Source organism: Capra hircus, chromosome 8, assembly GCF_001704415.2.
Source record: "Capra hircus breed San Clemente chromosome 8, ASM170441v1, whole genome shotgun sequence".
Lineage (NCBI taxonomy): Eukaryota > Metazoa > Chordata > Mammalia > Artiodactyla > Bovidae > Capra > Capra hircus.
This window is the reverse complement of record NC_030815.1, coordinates 60,023,235-60,046,232: the sequence shown is the minus strand read 5'-3', so window position 1 is coordinate 60,046,232 and position 22,998 is coordinate 60,023,235. Positions and strand designations below refer to the sequence as shown.

Here is a 22,998-nt window from a genome sequence, read left to right as displayed (position 1 = left end):
ACTGAATTGGTGATTCCATCCAACCATCTCATCCTCTGTCGTCCCTTTGCCTCCTGCTTTCAATCTTTCCCAGCATCAGGTTATTTTCCAATAAGTCAGTTCTTCACATCAGGTGGCCAAAATATTGGAGTTTCAGCTTCAACATTAGTGCTTCCAAGGAATATTCAGGACTGATTTCCTTTAGGATGGACTGGTTGGATCTCCTTGCAGTCCAAAGGACTCTCAAGAGTCTTCTCCAATACCACAGTTCAAAAGGATCAATTCTTCAACACTCAGCTTTCTTTATAGTCCAACTCTCAAATCCATATATGATTACTGGAAAAACCATAGCCTTGACTAGACGGACCTTTGTTGGCAAAGTAATGTCTCTGCTTTTTAATATGTTGTGTAGGTTGGTCATAACTTTTCTCCCAAGGAGTGTCTTTTAATTTCATGGCTGCAGTCACCATCTGCAGTGATTTTGAAGCCCAAAAAAATAAAGTTTGCACTGTTCCCACTGTTTCCCCATCTATCTCCCATGAAGTGATGGGACCAGATGCCATGATCTTCGTTTTCTGAATGTTGAGTTTTAAGCCAGTTTTTTCACTTTCCTCTTTCACTTTCAAGAGGCTCTTTAGTTCTTCGCTTTTTGCCATAAGGGTGGTGTCATCTGCGTATCTGAGGTTATTGATATTTCTCCCGGCAGTGCTGATTCCAGCTTGTGCTTCATCCGGCCCAGGGTTTCTCATGATGTACTCTGCATATAAGTTAAATAAGGAGGGTGACAGTATACAGCCTTGACGTACTCCTTACCCGATCTGGAACCAGTCTGTTTTTCCATGTCCAGTTCTAATTTGTTGCTTCCTGACCTGCATATAGATTTCTCAAGAGGCAGGTAAGGTGGTCTGGTATTCCCATCTCTTACAGAATTTTCCAGAGTTTGTGGTGATTCACAAAGTCAAAGGCTTTGGCATAGTCAATAAAGCAGAAATAGATGTTTTTCTGGAACTCTCTTGCTCTTTCGATAATCCAGCAGATGTTGGCAATTTGATCTCTGGTTCCTCTGCCTTTTCTAAATCCAGCTTGAACACCTGGAAGTCCATGGGTCACATACTGTTGAAGCCTGGCTTGGAGAATTTTGAGCATTACTTTACTAGCGTGTGAGATGAGTGCAACTGTGCAGTAGTTTGAGCATTCTTTGGCATTGCCTTTCTTTGGGATAGGAATGAAAACTGACTTTTTTCCAGTCCTGTGGCCATTGCTGAGTTTTCCAAATTTGCTGGGATATTGAGTGCAGCACTTTTACAGCAGTAGATGAGGTTGCCTAGATAGAAAAACCTGGCTATTTGGATTAGATGGGGTCATAATCTAATCAGACTTGAGCAGATTTCCCTTTGGGGATTGTCTCATTCAGTTCACTTCTGAGAAGAATGGACTAAAGAGGAAATATATAAGCTCAACAGACTAAATGGGAGCTATTCCCTTCCACAATACAAAATATGACAAAACCAAAGAGCATACAAATGGAGAATAATCAAGATTTTATACTGTCTTAAGCCAGTACTGCAGGACCTAATAGGTTTCGCTCTTTTTGGAGCTCATCAGCTGCAGGTAACGGCTCAAATCTAGTCCCATACAGCATACCTGTAGAGCATTTTACCATTACAAAGCCTCCCATCCACCATCTTCTATTTATTATATTCTGACAATCCTTGGAGTTTCCTTGGTACTAACTAAAAAAAGCTTTACATTTAGGTGCTGAAGGCTCTGCTGAGGCAAAGTAATCACATGACTCTTATTGTTAAAATTCCCCAAAGTCAACTGTCCACAGCCTAGGCTGTCATCTGCCATTCAAGAAGGCCTACTGTATTCTTGGAACTACTGCAGCACAGATCCAATCACACCGAGGCACAGAAGGCCTCAACCTGTCCAGAGAATACTGCTGGTCCCTGCCCTCCCAGCTCTAAATTTTGGGAGCTATTTTTTCATCCCTTTCCTTTATGCTTCTGGTAGTAAATCTAGAATCAAAGTTAATTTGAGAGAAAAGGAACAAAATAAAATTAAAATAGAAATATGTAAAGCAGAATATTTATTGTGACATTTCCTGATGATACACTATATACCATACAGACACACATAAATATGCACCAAACAGTGGCATCCAGGGGTACCATGAAGTGTGTGGTAAGCTACCATTTGTCTACAGAAGGGTGGAAAAGAACTACGTGTACATATTTACTTTCATGTGCATAAAGTGTCTCTGGTGACTTTAGGAACTGGGTGGCTGTGGTATAAGAGGTAAGAAAGAGACTTTATTGTATACTGTTTTGAATTCTGAATATGTGAATACTAAAACAAATAAAATGAAATTTAACACATGCCCGCACTCTTCTCTTATGCATTTAGCTGTGTGTTCATAGAACATTGTTGACAGAACTGAGCTTGGAACTCACAAGGCTGACCATCTTTGTTCTTGTGGTTCTTAGAGCCTCTTTTTAACATCCTCAGAGTCTTAAATTTACCTCAGTATTCCCACAGAACCAGAGTCCCAGGACATAGCATTATTTTAGTTTTCTTTAGCAAGAATTTAGTTTAAAACTTTAAATGGCTTAACTTAAAAAAAAAATCCTCACAAAAATATCTTCTTCTGGCTTTCCTTCATAGTTTCTTACCTTCCTTAATGAAATAACATCAAATAATGAGTAAAGGAAGCTAGGAAGAAAATAGAGAACTGAAAATTGTATTTCTAAAAAGAATATAAAGAAAAGCATAGAGAAGGATCTGTGAAAGAAGGAATAAACAAGTAAAAACATAAAAGTCTGATGATAAATTTGCAACACTGTATTTCAGTGGTTCATGCAGAAAATGGAAAGTTATATAGATTTATGGCCATTATGTTAAGAGAATGGCAGGCAAGGTCTGACATAAAGGCATGACACAGGTTTAAGAACCTAAAACTAAAATTTGTCTCATCATGTTAGAGACATCGCCAAGTCTCTGGAAATATATCAGCCTCACATCATCTTGATGTTTATTCTGACATTCAAGAAAATAACCACCAACAACCAATTTTTGTTTTTAACCACCATCTTGGTGGCTAGAAGAAAATGTTTTCAGCTAGCCTGTAGACAAAGACTATGCATAAAGTTTCACACCTCCTGGAAAATATGACTACGTTTTTACTTTAGTTCTAATCAGCCAATTTGCCCTAGTGTGGTTAAACTTGTATGGCTCTACTTTATATCCAGCATCTATTCTGATTATTAGTGCTTTCATTCTAGTTGTTGAATATTTTAAATGTCATCCCTGGTCTAACATCACACATGAATAGTTGTGGCCTGATCAATACTTCTAGGTGGGTTAAGACCAAGTTTGTGAAAACATATGGTGAACCTAGAACTGAGCATGCCTGTGACACTTGAACATGTCCATGACAGAGTTATCAAGCTACTGGTTGATCCTGGCAACTCTAACCAAATGGGTGTGATTCTGAAAGAAGTACTCTCAAATACTGAAGGAAGTATTCTTTCTCAGGTATTACTCAAAATAAAAGAACTGCAGAGACAAGTCTCTGCAGACTCTCTAGCCAAGTCTCCTGTCCCATTGCAGAAATCTCCACAATGTGTTTATCCAGGAAATCTTTGCTGAAACACTTACAGTAATAAGAATTTCTCTTTTTCTTGGAAATATCTCAATCCACTATTTTCAATGAACATAGAAAGGATCCTCCTACTGAAATGTCAGATCAGTATAAGGCTCCTCCTCTTTCCATTCTCTAAAAATGCAGTTTTCAAAATCAGCTCTCACTTTTTTCTACACTTCCTCTTTCACAGAGCTTTCCTTCACTCTTGAGATTCAAGAGTTACTTTGTGGTTGACTTTGGGCATGATCTCTCATTTTTAGTCTGGTATTCCTAACTACCTCTGTGTGTGTGAATGCTCAGTCACTAAGCTGTGTCCAACTCTTTGAGACCCTATGGACTGCAGTCTACCAGGCTCCTCTGTCCATGGAATTTCCCAGGCAAGAATACTGGAATAGGTTGCCATTTCTTTCTCCAGGGACTCTTTCTGACTCAGGGATCGAACCCACATCTCTTGCATTGCTGGCAGATTCTTTACCACTGAGCCACCTGGGAAGTCCAACTTAACCTCTGAGATAATGCGATTTTTACATTTAAAAAAGACCTAACACTCCATATACTTCTATTTCTTTAAAATCCCTTCCCATGCTATCTTTGCTGTGTATTTTCTCTCTTTTTTAAAAACTCAATATTACTATTGTTTTCATATAACTTGTGTGTTTTAATTTAGTCCCTTTGTATTTTTATTGTTCTCATTTTCCTTTGCATCTCAAATAATTATAGATATTTTAGAACTTCCTTTAGAGAAGGACTTTTAGAAACGGTCCAGTAACAGCAATTCTCTGTCTTTGTTGTCTAGAAACACCTTAATTTTGCCTTCTTTCTTGAAAAATATTTTTACTGGATATGACAGTTATTTTCTCTCAGAACATTTTAGGTATCATCCTACTGTCCCTGGCTTCCTCTGTTGCTTTGAAAAGTCAGCTGTTGAACTCCTTTGAAGACAATGTCTTTTTTTTTTCTGACTGTTTTTAAGATCTTTGGCTATGAAGTATGTCTGCAATGTATGGATATAAAAAAAAAAAAATCCTGCCAGATCCTTCTTGGGCCTGTGTTTTTTCTCCTTCCTCTAGTATTCCAATTAGAACACTCATATCCTCTATGTCTCTTACGTCTCTTTCAGCCTATCCCACTGTGCTGCTTTTTCATATAGCTTCTTTAGTCCTATCTCCCAGTTCATTAATTGTTTTTTATACTTTCCTGAACATCATCTCCTATACTCAGTTCATCATAACAAATCCTGAATGATGGACTCTTACCTTCAAACCTTTGATTTAGTCCCAAATATTTGACTCTATTGCTATCATCCTAGTTGTGGGCCATATTTGTTTTTAGCTAAGTTAGAGAAATTTGAGGGATCTAAAACTTAGCTTGCACATATCTATGACTTAAAGCTTTTTAAAAATTGGACTTATTTGTTATGCTGATCTCTTATCATAGAATCTTTATTATCTCCTTCTACTTAATAATGACTGAGCCCCCAAAATATAATTTTTCCAGGATCTGGTCCCACTTTACCTATCCAAGCAGATTCTCAGCCCTAAATAGGCCTATCTTCTTTTTAATCCCCTGTACAAGCCATGTGCACGTTTGCTAACATGCTTTTGATACAGTCTCCTAACCTAAACTATATAAATCCTTTCAGGACTCTGTTTTTGCAGTTTCTGCTGATAACTCCCAGCATGCTCAGTTTGCTTTCTCATTTCCTTGAGTCCCTGTGTGTTCAGTACATATTTTAATTATCTTGACTCAATTAGATATAATTCTTTAGTATTTGAAGTTGAGCTATATGTAGCTTAACCATAATTCTAACCTAGATCTGATCCAAAGTTTTTATATACTTTTATTTATTTTTGGCCAAGCCATGTGGCTATGTGGGATCTTAGTTCCCCAACCAGGGATGAAACCCATGCTCCCTGCAGGGGAAGCACAGAGTCCTAATCACTGGATGGCCAGGCAATTCCCAAAAGTTTGCTTTCTAATATAATAAAATTGCCTCTCACTATTCAATAAATATTTGTTGACTTGTGTAAAAAAGAAACCAGATGTTGCAAAATCATATATGAAAATGCTTTACATTTAACTAGTTTATCTTAGCTTAGCTGGAACAAAGTAATCTTAAATGGCATTAAAATTTTTAAACTTTATTCATTTAAATAAATTTCTCAGGAAATCTCCTCAAAGGGGATTCTGCAGCAGTTTATCAGTAAAGATAAACATTAGCTCCTTCAAAAATGACCAGTCATTCTCTGACTCACTAGTCAAATTATGCAACTTCATCCTTTAGAGTAAATGTTAACTCCTAAAATTGTAAACCTAAAGTAATAGCTTACATATTTGGGGAAGTTCACTTCCAGGGGCCACTCCAGTGTTAAGGAAAAGGTACTAAAAACCTAGTTTTATGTTTTATAAACTATTCTCATGTTGATAAACAACTGATCCAGTTAAAATAGGTTTCACTACACCAAAGTTACCCACTTCACTTTATAACAAATAGCCATTATGTCTACACTAGAGTTTATCAATCTAATGAGAGTGACTGTTATTTGGGGTTTATAATGCAGAACCTTCTTTCCATGTTTAAGTGCTCTTGCCTCTCCCTCTCTTTTTATTTCTAAATAACATACAAAATATCAAATTGAATCTCAAATTATCTTGATAATGCGTACAGTCAGTTTTTTACATATGTAAACATAATATTATATATATATAACATATATATACTTTACACATATATATTACATATATATTTTATTTTTATATATATGTGAAAGAATCATCTTGACATGTACATTTTTGGAAGATATTAATAGTTGCTTAATTCTAGGCCAAATAAGGGAGGAGAGACTGAAAAAGAGAAACTACTCTTAGTAGTTCTCTCATAGGACAGTGATTATCTCTCTTACCTTTCCTGTCCCGTCCTTCATCAACACATACTGGCAGACTTCCTAGGTCAATGCAGAAATCCAGACAAGAGAAGGAAGCACACTAAAACAGTGGAGGACAGGCTACAGGAGGTGGACAGTGTCAGTGTCATGGACATCATGTGGGAGAAAAGAAGGAATCGTCGCAGTTAGTCACTTTGTTCAAGAGAAACTAAAGCAGTTACTTCAGTGGTAGAGAGCAAAGAAAAAAAGATCTTTCACTTCTTTGTAGAAAGGCTGTTTTCAATAAGAACAGACAAGAACTGCAGTTAATTTGGAAATTCATCTTCAGAGAAACAGATAAAACTTAGCAATAGTATAAAGGAACAAAAGATAAATAAGACTTTTTTTTGATTAAAAAATATTGAGAGATTATTTATAGGCTTTGAGAAAAAAAAAAAATCAGAACCATAATCTAGAACCAGTGAAGAGGTTGTTCTATTTTTCTTCTCCAAGAGAATACAGACTATTAAAAGCAATAGGAATCCCAATGTTTATATATAAAAATGATGAATGAGCAATGTGGACTTGTATGCTTAATTATACAGCTTTGTACTATGAAAAAACATATTGTTACATTTAATAATGAAGTTCTAGAAACTGACCAAATTTTAGTATCAGTGAGGAGCTTTTATTTCACATCAGGGACAATCTTTTGTACATACTTACATGATGTGAAATACTTCTATACCTCTGCCCCTCCTCAACCTGTGTCCCCATGCCCCACCCAATCTATCAATAAGTACTACAGTGCTTGAAACACCACTGCTAGGAAGAGTCCCTCGAGATTTAATACAGCCTTTGAAATTTAGTATGTACCTCTTCCCTCCAATGTACGATGCTAGGAAAGTATGAAGTTACTCACGCTAGCAATGTGATTGTTTCTTCCAATTAGAAGTAGTTCATAAAGGTGGATACCTGGATGAATCAAGGTATAGGAAAAGGGGCAAAAGAAGATATGGAACCTAAGAAAAACTATTTTACAACCTAGGATACAACCAGTAGCTGTATTATGAAAACATAGGTTAAAGCCTCTGTATGTGTGATTTAGGCATTTCTTTCAAATTAATGCTTAACTGCAACAAGTTAAAGTCATAACATTTCTAAACAAAGTAAATGACATTTTTCTCAAGACTATCTTTTCTATAAAGTAAAAGGTAATTTATTTAACAATGAATTCATTTTTAAAATTTGATTCTATCAATTCTGATAACATCTGATTCATTTATCCAAATTTGTTAAAACGCATACCTCATATTCTTTTCTGCAAACTCTGGAAATATCATTTTTTGACGATGCCTAAAAGATAACAAATTTCTCAATTAATTTATTACACATGCTCTTCAGTATGAAACCAAAAAGAATACAAACATAAGTATATGTAATTGCTGGCACAGCAGTCTTTACTTCATCAGGGAAAACCTCATGCTCAAATATTATCCAAACAAATCTCATAATTTTTTAAACAAGCATTAGCTCCAGATATGCTAGAATTTCATTCTTCTATGGCTTTAATGTCACATAATGACACAGTCCTTTTGTTATTTCAAAAACTAGATAAGTTTGAAGGAAATGTAAATCAGAAGACTTTTTTAAAAAAGTCTAAATTCCATTCTGTAACAAATTTTCTTGGGAAGCTCTGCTGCAGTAACTTTTCTTATGAAGTTCTGCCAGGGCATTTATAGTTTGCTTTTTCTTTAACCCTTCATATTCTAAGTTCCCATATGAACCCATATCCTCAGAAAAAATCCATACCTAACAAAGGAGACAACTAAAGAGGGAAAGGCAATGCCAGGCAATTAATTAATAAAAGTTATTTTTATGTAATTTTCTTAACAAGTTTATGAAGAAGAAATTAACCCTTCTACAGATGAGGAAACGGACACATAGAGAAACAACATGACTTACTAAAGTATATACTTTTCATAAAAAACAAGCCAAAACACATCTGCTGAGGGGTGGCTATTCTTCCACCTGAATACAGTCCCCACTTAGAAATACAGTCCCAGAGCCATGGGCTCTGGTTCCTTTTTCTATTTCCTCCTCTTCTATTACCTAGGCTCACGCAATTCTTGATAGATCAGCTGACGAGGACAGGGAAAGCGAGAAGCAGAATGGACTGACAACTATTCTGTGTCTCACGAGATACACTACAGTTCAAATCCTCTACAACTCAGTTTCACCTCAATGCCTGTAGGAGAACAGCAGATAGTTAGGCTGCGTGCTGCCCAAAGAGTGTGGTTCAGAGGTCTGTATGAAAGTGAAGGTGTCTCATATACTTCTGTTCAAAGACCAGTCACTAGAAGAAGAAAATAAGACAAGGCTTTGCAGCTGCAGTTTCAGGGCCACTTAAGTTTCCCAGTTAAGAGTGCTCCCACCACTTGGAGTAAGAGGAGCCTGGAGACCAGTTTTACCACAGCACTCTGACAAATCACTATGAGCATATAGTGAGGAAGAGTTCAGGGGTCTAACTTGATTCAGACCTGAGATACATCAAATCAGAGAGAAGTCATAATTCACTGTAGGAGTCATGCTCACCTGAGGAGCAGAGAAGGAATAAAAAACACAGTCAGAGTAAATCCATGATGAAAGACAGAGGGAAGATAAAAGCAAAATAAGCCAACTGTGTCAACTGCTTTCATCCAAGCATGCCTGAAATTTATACCACTATTTGGAGTCATTTAGCACTGATTAAGCATGACCATAGGCAGAGTACAAAAGTCCTTGATTTCAATAACATTTTTTCTTTGTGTGGCAGAGAGAAGTTAAAGCACAAGAGAAGGCTAGCATCTTACATGCAGCAGATGTAACTGAAAAAGCAGCATGTCTAAAAGGAAATGGTCTATGCAAGGAACGCTAAATTTGCAGCTGCTATGGGTCACCTCTCCAGAAATAGGCAAGATCCAGGACACAGCTAAAACTCAAACTATACTGCACTCTGCTTAAGAGCCTCATTGCCAAGTGTTACCTGCTTGCATGCCTGTCGACATTCCAAGGTAATAGCCAGTTCACAGCAGCCTAAGCCAACCCAGCCATCAGACTTCTTAAACACACCTTAAAAACAAAATGTTCAAATATTTTGGTCATAAGAAGTGACAAAACAAACTGGTTCAAGGATACCACTCAAGTCAAAGCAAGTTTCCGTAAGAAAACTAGTTTAGATAGCAGGGTCTCAAAAATATGAAGCCTCTCCTCCCACCCTGACTCTCAATGCTATCAGTCTTCTCAGGGTCCCTCACAGCCTAATTACCAGGTCCTTTGTTTTTTCTCTCTTCTCCCTGCTCACCTTCTCTTTAGCTCATTCTCACTCTAAGGTGGACAGAATCTCTAGAGGGCATACAGGTTAAGGAAAGCAATGACTTTTTTCACTTCTGGACTGTGGGTTCACAGAGCCAGGACTCCTATTAATAACTTAATAAGCAAGCAAACAAAATAGGGCATGAGTATTATTGTATTCAAAATACCTAGAATAGCATAAAACCCACGATGCTGTTTAACAACTGATAGTAAACAGACAGGAACATCTCCTGTGAGCCATGAGTGATTTTGATAGGTACACTTTACTGTGGGGCAAAATGACTATACTGATGCAATTTATGCACAGTAGCTATTTCTCCAACCAAATTACAGTGATACCAAAAGGTGGTAAAATTATAAAAAGAGTTCTAAAGCAATTTTAAGATCCCTTTTTGCAATCATAAATGTCAATGAATAACTCCTAGATAAAATTAGGAGATATAAGTAATGATTACGATAAAAGAAAAGATTTACTTGTAGGAATGCTGTAAATTCCTTATCTCTTTTAAGAAATGCTTTATGCTGCTTCCATGTAATACACAGATCTGCAAATTCACATGTACATTAAATTATTTCCATTTGAAAAAAATGTCAGGGATTCAAGGCAATAGGTAACATAGTTCTCTATACGAAACTAAGACCTAATATAAAACACAGAAGCATTCCACTAAAAAAAAAAAAAACAAAAGCAAACAAATGGCCCATGGACAGACAAAGCTCTCAAAATATAATCATAAACCATCCCAACTGTTAAAACTGGCTAAGAATACTGCGTATCATAAGATTCTATATCCCTATATGTTTAAATGGTATTAAAGGGCAGCAGACTCTCATCTAGTCCCACTGCCTAGTATAGTTTCCTCTTGATCTTTGCTGCTTGCTACTCAGAATTGCACATATTCTATAAAGAATTTTGAATGGAATCAATGTAGGTCATAAACTCTGTGAACTTTTATACCATAATTCATTTTCACATATCCAGTACCTTTTGTGTTAGTCGCTTAGTTATGTCTGACTCTTTGCAACTCCATGGGCTGAAACCCTCCAGGCTCCTCTGTCCATAGAATTCTCCAGGCTTGAATACTGGAGTGGGTTGCCATTCCCTTCTCTAGGGGATCTTCCCAATCCAGAGATCAAACCTGGGTCTCCCATATTGCAGGCAGATTCTTTACCATCTGAGCCACAAAAGGAGTTCTTACCTCTTAGAAAATATTAAATTATTCAACAAGCAACTACATTCACTGAACCCTTACTATATACAAAGCCCTTTATCAGGTATTTTGTGGGCTAACGAATAGATAAAAATATATGATTTATCCCTTTATGGAGATTACAGTTTGGGAGGAACAATACACACACATATATAATTATAGACATTAGGTAGAGGGATAATTAGGAGAACAAGCAAGGATGGGAGCAATTCCAAGAGGGGAAATAGTTCAATTTGTTTGAAATGAAAACTTTCAACAGTGTGAAAACCTTTAGAATTGAGAGAAATGTAAGCTATACTCCCTTTTTTCAAGGCACTGGCTTTAACCAGGACTGGAAAACGAGCTCTCATCCTAGGAGATCAGGAATGCCAACAGGGAGTTTGGGCTTTATTCTGATTGAAGTGGATAGCCCCTGAGGGAGTTGTTTTGAAGAGGGTGGGGAAGACAGCTATGGTGTGTTGAAACATGAGTTATGAGGTTACTGCAAAAATCTACCCCAAAAGTGTAATAATAAAGGCTTGAACTAGGAATAGCAAGGATGGATACAAGATTTTACAAGAGGGTGAATGAAGCTAAAAAGAAAAAACATTCAGAGATAATGACTTGAGGGTTTCCAGTCTACTGTCATTCATAACAAAAAGCAATTATAAGATGAGTTTGGTTTTGAGTCATGCTACCTGGATGCAGAGATCCAAGTACAGAAGACCAGAAGTCATGAATAACAACTTGTATTTGAAAATTATCTTCTCAGAGCTGATTAGATAACAGTTCTGGGAAGGAATGTGGTTACCAGGGTGAGTGTGGAGAAAGAAGGGAAGAGGACCACACACAGGAATAGCCACGGTAGTTACAGGGGTGATGGTGTGTGTTGGGGGGGGGGGCGTGGGGATAAGAGAAGACAAAGTCACAAGGCCAAGGTGAAGTCACAAGGAGGTAGTGGTCAATATATCAACTGTCACATGGAAGTCAAAAAGAACAAGTACTGAGAAAAAGCTATAAGATCTAGGAACCAAGAGATCTTGGTGATCTTTCAAAGCCCAGTTTCAACAGAACAGTTGAAGTGGAAACAAGAGTACCAAAAAGGACTGAGTGAATGAGAATAAATTATACATTTGAAAATTTGGATGCCTCCAAGGAGAGGATAGAAATCCAAGGGTATATATTAGGTTACAGGACTATGACACAGATTTTACAATCACAAAATAAATTTTAATGTTACACTATTGCTTACCTGGCAAAGATGAATTCATACAACTCCAAATGTCAACCTAAAATTGTAATCACCAAAAGACTTTTATGTAGAAAACCAGTTTCAAAATACAATTTCTATAGAAATTACGTATAGCTAATTTGATTATGTCTGTCTCTATACAATCAATGATCTAGAAGCATCAACCAGCTATCTGGGGAAGAAAAAATAGAAATGAGATGTAAAAATACTGCTTGCTGTTTTCTTAACTTCCCATCTGGGATACCAAGGACAAGTATGGTTACTCAGGATGTTTATGGGAATAACTGTTTCTAAGCACAGAGATAAAAGTGCCCGTTGAGTGATTAAAGTAAAATATGTCAGTCAGAACTGTTTGATCATCAACTTTCGCATTTAACCCAACCTACCTTATCTAAACAGGCTTTCTAATGCCAGTTCAGACTTTCTTAGCTTGGCCATGAATATCCCAAACATGGGATGGTGCATGCATTAGAGACATTTTAAGTTACATGATTCAGACAGGCATGCAATGTATTTTTAGTACACCAGATACTGAGAAGACAGAAGTAATGAGAAATTACACATTTTCCCTTACCCTAAATCTGACTTTTTAAAACTTAAAATAAATATAAGATTTAGTTATGGTTTTCATAAAATTGTCAAAATAATAATAAGTAAAATTCTCAATTTCAGAGAAACTATTATTATGAAATTTAAAGACTAGAACATATTTTTATAATACTGTTTTTATACTTACATCATAAACAACAAAAGATGAAAGACAATATTCCATCCAGCAATTCATATGAAGATCTTTTTAAAGTATCCAGTTAAATCTAATATTTTACTTTGACCACAAACCCCAATCACACTGAAAAATTTGCTAAATCAAAAGTAACTCAATAGAGTGCTTCATTAGACAAAAACTTCCATAGTTAAGTCAAATAATACCTACCATTGTCTCAGGGCAATAATCTGGGGCTCGCTGCAACAGATGTTTTAGTCGCGATTCACTTTTTGAGGAAAATATCTACTTGACAAAGACAAAAAAGTTTTATGGCATTTTTTCAATAAAAAAATGGAAGAGGTAAATTTTTTTATCCTCTAGGTTTATCAGTTGTCTAGAATATTTCCCAATTTCCCTTCATAAATGTGCTTTATTGTAAAACATCAGTCACGACTTCTTATATAAATTCAAATTCTAAAAGTTTTAATTTCAAATCTCCAACTGCCTTCACACAGTGGTTTTCACTGACAATTCAGCAACTTACCCCACTATCATCTTCCTAACTTTCTACAGCCATCAAGTGCATTAGTATTCACTCCAAATTAAAACCTAAACATCAGTAGAATACCCTTTCTTCACTCCTTACTGGTTGAAGAATTAAAGACTCCTTATTCCTGGCAATTCTCACTGTCAGTGAGCTCTGCCAGCTTTAGCATTCTAGTCTCACTCCTTGGGTGACTGGGGCGACTGACTTACCTGATTGCTGAATCTGACCAGGGAAAGTGAATCCAATTCTTACCTCTCTTCCTCTGCAGGTAAGTCTATCTGGAGTTTAGTGCATACCTGGAGATAAATGCTATCTATGTTCAGCATTTGTGTAACTAGAAATAAAGTAATTTGGTCAGGGAAGAATTTTTTTTATTAGGATGACTATAGTATTCACTTACTTTGCTACATTATAGAATTTCAAACACTTTAGATTTTAAGAAATTAGTCCTTGCCTGCTGCAAGTACCTCATAAAAAATAATTTACCCTATGGAACATTAGTGGAAAAAACAAGAGGAAACAAGGCAAAAAGTCAGGAAAGAAATGCTTCCAAAAGTAGGAGAGTTACTTTAAAAGCTCTCTTATGGTGACACCATCAAGAGGCCATTTTTGCTTTTAAAAAGCTATTGTTCTGGCAGTAAATCTGCAGAAAACTTAATCTGCTATAGTGTTTTGACACGAATTCTCTAGCAGCTATTTAGGTAAGACATCTTGTTATACTTAGAGTATCTTGAAAAATCGTTTTAGTCTCTGTTAGGTAGTGCTCTCATTTTTAGGAAGTAACAAAATCCAGGTTATTACTTGAAAACTCCTCAAAAGATGATTAAGGCCATTAATTCTCAACTGGTAAGGCTACAACTACACAATCAAGATGATGAAAAAAAGGTAAGACATTATGAACAGCTATTGTTTCAGTGGAACTTGCCTTAAAAAGGTTCAAGCAGAACTACAAAAAAGTTTCAAAGGTGGGAAATCAGTCCTGAATATTCATTGGAAGGACTGATGCTGAAGCTGAAACTCCAATACTTTGGCCACCTGATGCAAAGAACTGACTCATCTGAAAAGACCCTGATGCTGGGAAAGACTGATGGCAGGAGGAGAAGGGGACAACAGAGGATGTGATCGTTGGATGGCATCACCGACTCAATGGACACGAGTTTGAGTAAACTCCGGGAGTTGGTGATGGACAGGGAGGCCTGGTGTGCTGCAGTTCATGGGCTCCCAAAGAGTCAGACATGACTGAGCAACTGAACTGAACTGAGTACAATGAACAACCACATAAGCCTTCATCTAAATTCACCCATTATTAACATTTGCTTTAACTTTCTCCTCATATGCACATTATTTTTATTACTTTGATGAAACATTTAGAATTCATTACAGACATGATCATTCATTCCTAAATTCCAGCATGTATCTTCTAAGAATAAGGACACCATCCTAACTAACCATAATACAATCATCAGATTCAGTTCACCGCACTGGTAGGTACAATATTATTATAGCTCATATTTAAATTTCACCAATTTATCTCAATCACATCCTCTATAGCAGTCTTTTTTTTTTTTTTTTTAATTCCAGGACCCAATACAGAATTATACACTGCATTTAGCTGTCATATCTCTTTAGTTTCCTTTAATCTGGAAGTTTCTTGTGTGTTCTTTGAGGCCTCAGGAACTGCAGCCTGCCAGGCTCCTCCGTCCATGGCACTTTCCAGGCAAGAATACTGGAGTGCACTGCCTTTTCCTACTCCAGGGGATCTTCCCAACCCAGGAATCAAACCCGTCTCTCTTGTGTCTCCTGCATTAGCAGGCGGGTTCTTTACCACTAGCACCACCTAGGAATTCCTGGGACATTTCTTGACCTTTGTTTTTGTAACACTGATATCTCTGAAGGGTACAGGCAGTTGTTTTGAGGAATACCCCTCAATCTGGGTTTGCCGTATTGTTTCCTCAGGATTCAGGTTATGTATTTTGGGTAGGAATTCCACTTCAGATACTGTGCCCCACCATGTTCGCAGACTCATGTTAACTTGTTCCATTACTGCTGATGTCAACTGACCATTTAAGTGCTGTCCAACGGATTTCTCTGAAACAATTACACTAAATAATATCCTCAATAATTATCATGCAAGCTTACCTGTTCACAAACATCACGGCACATCTGGTTATCCTTTGAGTGATTACAACACAGTGCACCTAGGGAGAAAAAATGAACACCTAATATTGCCTACTGTTAAAACACAATGATTAAGCTAAGTCAGATGGTTACACAAACCACTTATTCGACAGATTATTACTATTATTATCCATTTTAACTCAACAAACCTTTGTTGTGTACCTATTTCAAGTCAAAGCTGGTGCTATTTGACGACACAGTTTTTGCCTTTAAGAGCTTGTAATTTAACAGGAGAGACTGTCATTTAATAATAATTGCTACTATATACTTTTCATGGGCCAGAATTTTACTACTTGCTTTACGATTATCTCATTCAACCCTCAATAATTATCCTATGGACTATATTCTATTATTATTCCTATAAAGGAAGGTTAAATGATAAAAAGATAGTGAATTTTGTTTTGGACATGTTAAATGTAAGTCTCCATTATCTCAGTGAAATAAATAGAGATTAGGTTTGAAAACAAAAAGAGTTGAGGGCTCGAAGTGAGGTTGTATATGTCTCTGATAGCCACTGTGGAGAACAAAGGAAGCAACTATAAATGTTTCTCAAACTGTTTTCTATGAACACTGTTTCATGATGTGTTAATATCTATTCCTCAAGAGAAAATGTTTCATGTTCAAATAAATTAGGAAACAAAGGATTAAAAAGTTAAAAGAGAAATTTTGAAAATTATTTTATTTTTATCCCCTGGAGAAGGGAATGGCAACCCACTCCAGCATTCTTGTCTGGAGAATCCCATGGACAGAGGAGCCTGGCAGGGCTAGTCTATGGGGTCGCAAAGAATCAGACAGGACTGAGTGACTACACTTTAATGCCATTTTTAATTTATTTTTTAAACACCAAAAAAATTTTGCATTGGGGTATAGCCGATCTTAAATTCTTAAGAATTTGAGAAATTTCTTTCTCAAATCGGAGAATATTCTTAAAGAGATGGGAATACCTGACCTGACTCCTGAGAAATCTGTATGCATGTCAAGAAGCAACAGTTAGAATTGGACATGGAACAACAGACTGGTTCAAAATCAGGAAAGGAGTATGTCAAGGCTGTATACTGTCGCTCTGTTTATTTAACTTATATGCAGAGTACATCATGCGAAATGCTGGGCTGGATGAAGCACAAGCTGGAATCAAGATTGCTGGGAGAAATATCAATAATCTTAAATATGCAGATGATACCACCCTTATGGTGGAAAGCAAAGAAGAACTAAATAGCCTCTTGATGAAAGTGAAAGAGGAGAGTGAAAGTTGGCTTAAAGCTCAACATTCAGAAAACTAAGATCATGGCATCCGGTGTCATCAATTCATGGCAAATAGATGGGGACAATGGAAACAGTGACAGACTTTATTTTGGGGGGCTCCAAAATCACTGCAGATGGTGACTGCAGCCATGAAATTAAAAGACACTTACTCCTTGGAAGAAAAGCTATGACCAACCTAGACAGCACATTAAAAAGCAGAGACGTTACTTTGCCAACAAAGTCCGTCTAGTCAAAGCTATGGTTTTTCCCTTGGTCATGTATGGATTTGAGAGTTGGACTATAAAGAAAGCTGAGCACTGAAGAATTGATGGTTTTGAACTTTGGTGTTGGAGAAGACTGAGAGTCCCTTGGACTGCAAGGAGACCAAACCAGTCAATTCTAAACGAAATCAACCCTGAATATTCATTGGAAGGACTAATGCTGAAGCTGAAACTCCTATACTTTGGCCACTTGATGCAAAGAACTGACTCATTGGAAAAGACCCTGATGCTGGGAAAGACTGAAGGCAGGAGGAGAAGGTGACGACAGAAGATGAGATGGTTGGATGGCACCACCGACTCAATGGACATGAGTCTGAGTAAGCTCTGAGAGTTGGTGATGGACAGGGAAGCCTGGTGTGCTGCAGTCCATGGAGTCACAAAGAGTTGGACATGACTGAGCGACTGAACTGAACTGAATAGCCAATCAATAATGTTGTGACAGTTTCAGGTAAACAGTGAAGGGACTCAGTTATATATATACATGTATCCATTCCCCCCTCCCCCACCCCAACCCTGCTCCCATCCAGGCTGGCACATAACACTGGGTAGAGTTCCATGTGCTATGCAATTGATTTTTGTTGGTTATCCATTTAAAATATAGCAGGGTGTGCATAACTTCCCGAAGTCCTTAACTATCCCTTCACTCAACCCTCAACCATAAGTTTGTTTTCTAAGTCTGTGAGTCTCTGCTTTGTAAGTAAATTCATTTGTATCATTTCTTTTTAGATTCCACATATAAGGGATGTCATATATTTTTCCTTCTCTGACTTACTTCACTCATATAACAGTCTCTAGGTCCACCCATGTTGCTGCAAATGTCCTTATTTCATTCTTTTTAATGGCCGAGTAATATTCCAATGCTTACATATATGCATGTGTGTATACAGATATATATATATACACACACACACACACCACATCTTCTTTATCCAGTCCTCTGTCAATGGACATTTAAGTTCTTTCCATGTCTTGGTTATTGTAAACAATGCTGCCTTGAACACTGGGGTGCATGTATCTTTTCAGGCCATGTTTTTCTCTGGATACATGTCCCTGAGTGGGATTGCAGAGTGATATGATAGTTCTAGCTTTAGTTTTTTAAAGAACCCCCATACTGTTCTCCATAGTGGCTGTACCAACTTATATTTCCACCAACAATAGCAAGAGGGTTCCCTTTAAAGATAATTCTTTACTGGACTTTATGAAACCTTTAATATATTAATATGCATCATTAATCTCCTAAAAAGGATCTAAGTAGACAGATTTCTCAGAGCACAAGATATTTTTCTCATGCCACTTATTTTACATCTCAGCATGCCAATTTCAGAAACATCACAGAAAAGGAAAAATGTTGCCAAGCAGCATTATGAGCCTAGAAAAATTAATAAATTAGTGATATAGATAATCAGCAGGGGCATGTCATTATTCTAGAATGAAGCTAACTGGGAAAAAAGATAAAGCTGAATTGATCAGGGGCTGTTTATAAAGTGCTAAGTCAAAAGTGACAAGGACATGAAAATATCACATTTCAGGCAGCTAGATCCAATACAATGCCTACATATGTGTGCATGTATATATATATACATACACATCTATATCAATCTCTTTAAATGAAATCTATATAATTTCAGTATATAAAATAGATGACAGCAGAGCTTTTTTGATTGAAGGTAACATTGGTATTGGGAAGAAATGAATGAATAAAAAAGGTTCTCTTTAGCTCTTACCAATATCCTTTTAAGCTCAAAACTGATAGTTACTCCATAAAACAATAACAGGGCATATGATATTACTAACATATTGCCACAGTTTAGTTTCATAAAACACTACTGTGGGACAGGCTTTCTAATGCTATATGGAAAAAGGTGTCTTAAAGTTCTAACATTTGACTTAAAAATTCTGAAAAAGTGAAAGTGAAGTCGCTCAGTCCTATCTGACTCTTTGCAACTCTGTAGACTGTAGCCTGTCAGGCTCCTCCATCCATGGGATTTTCCAGGCAAGAATACTGGAGTGAGTTGCCATTTTCAGAATGTAGAAATTCCATTAAGTTTCAGAAATTAAAAAATTCCCTGTTTATAGGCTATAGCTACCTTCTTAGAAGCGCTGTATTCAAGGATGGGCCCAATCACTAATGAGACTTTCTCACAACATCCCTCTCTTCTCTGCCATGCCACACCATGCTGAACCGCACCCCCCCCCCTTTAAGATCCTGTTATGTCCCCAGCCTCATTAGAATGAAGAAGACAGGCAAGAAAAGAAAGGTGGGGCGGGGGATCTTCTGTGTGACATCGATGTGATCTTTTGAAATGCTCAAGTTGTTGCCACTTTCTACTATCTTCCAACACAAAGGTCACATGAGGACAGAAAATCCAGCTAATGGAGAGCAAAGATAACTCAGGATAATACATGATCCCCATTAAGCACAGGCTTAACAAAAAGAAAACAGGCAGGTAAGAGTCTGACTTGGGCCTAGGAATTTTTGGAAAAAAAGTTTCTTGGAGCAAAGGTCTATTTAGAACAGAAACATGAAATGTATCACAATTAAAACTCCAATAACAATGAAAGATTTGTTAAAAATATAAAGGTTTATTTTTTCCTATTTAATGGTGAAGGTCAAATTTATAGTGGGGTGACCCCCAAAGTTAAATTTTTAAAATGATTCACTTTTTCATTAAGAAATCCCAAAATCTGGAAAAGAAGAAAAATGATCTAATATCCCCACTGTCCTGTCAGAACGTGTATTGACATTTTTGACATATTTCTTTCTAGTCTTTCCAAAAGGCTTCTGAAATTTCTGACAAAATGGGATTAGAGAGCAGCCTGAAGTCTTCTAGTAGTAATGCCCTTCCCCCTCCTAACCAAGCATTCCTCTGTAATAATACATTTCCTCTCTTGAGAGGAACTGCCACCCTCCTAGAACAGGCTAGGGGACCTATACTAAATCATGTTCTCCACATTTTATTTTTAACATTAGTCATCATTATATTTGTACACATTTTTCTTTCTTTGAAACAACAAAAACTTACTAGACTCTTAAACACTGCATACTTTATGTCTACAAATAGACATTAAGTCATATGCCTTTATTAAGAATGAGGGCAAAGGATTCAAATGCAATTAATGTGGCAATTAAAGGTCTTTGTCTTTTCAGAGCTTTTAAAATGGATTAATTGGGTCATTCAACTATTAGAGTACAAACAACTCTCCAAGGCCTAATGTTTTATACAAAAGAAGACAGTGAATTCTAGAAATGCTTCATTTTAATAATTTGATTCTAACCTAATTTCTGGTTCTTTAAGAATAGTTTAAAACTCTGGTTATCTTCATAAAATGGAATTGAACAGATAAAGGTAAATTAGTTCAAAATAACACTTGCTATTGACAGGATGAAAATAAATAGCACAGATATCATCCTTATTAAAGACATAAGGATGAGTGTAATATTTTGCATTCTTTATTTCTAAACTCTGAAAATATAGAATTAATAAAAACCCCAAACTGATTACTAAAAGCCACATATATTGGATTTAAGAGAGTATTAGTGCAACCTAGAAATATTTGAGCAGAATTACCCAGTAATTAGAAACATCAAGGGTTGGCTGCTGGTTTGGGCCACGTGCCTACTAAAGACAGGCAAGCAAGCAGGAAGCACATGCTCCAGCCACAAGGGAAAAATGCAACTTCTGAGACCAACTAGCATTTAAAAAAACAATTACACACTCTAATCTAAAACTAAAATATTCATAGAATTATAGGATATTTGAAGTTAAAAGAGAGTTTGCTATAGAAGACTCCCAAAACCTCAATTTGGTTAATGAAAAGACAGTATTGTTTTCTTTTCTAAAGAAAATAAAGATTCTTTCTAATTAATGTATTTTTAGAGAATTACTAAAGCAGAATACATATATGCTGCACTACTGACAGGGAATAAACTAAATCTGAGCTGATACTGCAAAAAGACCATTCCAAATAAAAAAGGTATGTTAATTTTAAAAATCTTATTTTCAAATTTTTATTTTCCAAACAGTCTGGAAATTGACCATCCCTTAAAAACATTTAAATGACAACTGCAACTTTAGCTTATAAATGCATTCTTACAATTGTCACATTTATCCCTTGGAAGGTGGATGTGTGCCTGTGTATATACATAAAATATATCATCAGCCAAGAAAGAGCCAAAGAGTAAAATGATTATTTATATACCTACTACCTGGATTCAACACTGTACCTTTTTCTTGACTCATTTACAAGTTACAGATATCCTCCACTGCTTGCCTCAAACTATAATGCTACAACTGCCAATTAGGTTCATTCTCTTCTGTTATCAATATGACTGCCAGATTAATTTTTTAAATTACTTTTCATGATGTCACTCTTTTAATCAAGGGTCCACAATGGCCTCCTGCTATTTCAGTTCTAAATTTTCTTAAGTCTTCTTCTTACCTTCCCCTCCCTGATCTTCTACTATTTTTTTTAACAAGGAAAGCCTCTATTTATACAATAATACCTTGATCACAGCCTTCTGCCTGTAATGCTTAGTGCCCTCTTTCCAGCTGACAAAATCCCAAACATCTTTCAAGGCTTAAAATTAAGCCCCATCTCAACTCTAAGTAAGCCTTTCTTCTCTAACAACTCCAGGCCATGTTGTTCTTTTGGTTAATGTTCTACTATTCTAGTTAGAACTGAAAACTTTATCACTTAACTCTAATAATTTCATGTGTGTACTAATGGTATTTCCAGACTGAATGGGAACTTCTTGTATACAATTTAGCACAGTGCTCAGCTCAAAAATTTTTCTTATTCACTGGTTAATAAGTAATAATTTCCTACTTATGCAAAGTATTTTTAATCAGAAAAAAATGTACAAAAAGTTTATTTCTCTCACTGTATCACTGTCATACCACATTTCCCATGTGGTAAGGGTCCCATTATGGACCAAGCCATAATTTAGCAAACGTCATAAGAGTTATTGACCCAGGTCAAAAGATAGGCTGGACCCAATCATATGCACAGGCACAGAGGTATGTACCCAGAGGATGGTGGGCTCTACAGATATCAGGTCAAGATGAGCTGCAGCTGAGGAAGTTTTACGGTATAGAGAAACCATGAGTAAGAAAAGGAAGCTAGTGGTGGAGAATGGGGAAGGCAAGAGATGTAGAGAGACAAGCTATGAGAGACAGAGGGAGACTGTCTCTAAAAGTAGTCTTCGCCAGTCAGAATGGCTGCTATCCAAAAGTCTACAAGCAATAAATGCTGGAGAGGGTGTGGAGAAAAGGGAACCCTCTTACATTGTTGGTGGGAATGCAAATTAGTACAGCCACTATGGAGAACAGTGTGGAGATTCCCTAAAAAACTGGAAATAGAACTGCCTTATGACCCAGCAATCCCACTGCTGGGCATACACACCGAGCAAACCAGAATTGAAAGGGACACGTGTACCCCAGCATTCATCGCAGCACTGTTTATAGTAGCCAGGACATGGAAGCAACCTAGATGTCCATCAGCAGACAAATGGATAAGAAAGCTGTAGTACATATACACAATGGAGTATTACGCAGCTATTAAAAAGAATACATTTGAATCAGTTCTAATGAGGTGGATGAAACTGGAGCCAATTATACAGAGTGAAGTAAGCCAGAAAGAAAAACACCAATACAGTATCCTAACACATATATATGGAATTTAGAAAGATGGTACTATAACCCTGTATGAGAGACAGAAAAAAAAACACAGATGTATAGAACAGTCTTTTGGACTCTGTGGGA

The 22,998-nt window shown here is 36.7% G+C and overlaps 1 protein-coding gene across 3 annotated transcripts in view; it reads right to left on the bottom strand.

Annotated features, from left to right (window-relative positions):
- The window catches only part of RECK (reversion inducing cysteine rich protein with kazal motifs), an 83,640-nt gene that overhangs the window by 51,993 nt on the left and 8,649 nt on the right, over positions 1–22,998 (bottom strand). Inside the window, exons 2-6 of one of the 3 annotated variants that reach the window (XM_018052160.1) lie at positions 15,675–15,733; positions 13,217–13,291; positions 12,283–12,319; positions 9,512–9,597; positions 7,795–7,842 (exon numbers count right to left, since the gene is read on the bottom strand). In XM_018052160.1, coding sequence (XP_017907649.1) covers positions 7,795–7,842; positions 9,512–9,597; positions 12,283–12,319; positions 13,217–13,291; positions 15,675–15,733 — 305 coding nt within the window. Of the gene's footprint in view, positions 1–6,525; positions 6,608–7,794; positions 7,843–9,511; positions 9,598–12,282; positions 12,320–13,216; positions 13,292–15,674; positions 15,734–22,998 lie in introns of those variants that run through there. The other 2 variants (XM_018052161.1, XM_018052162.1) reach the window with 2 other exon arrangements.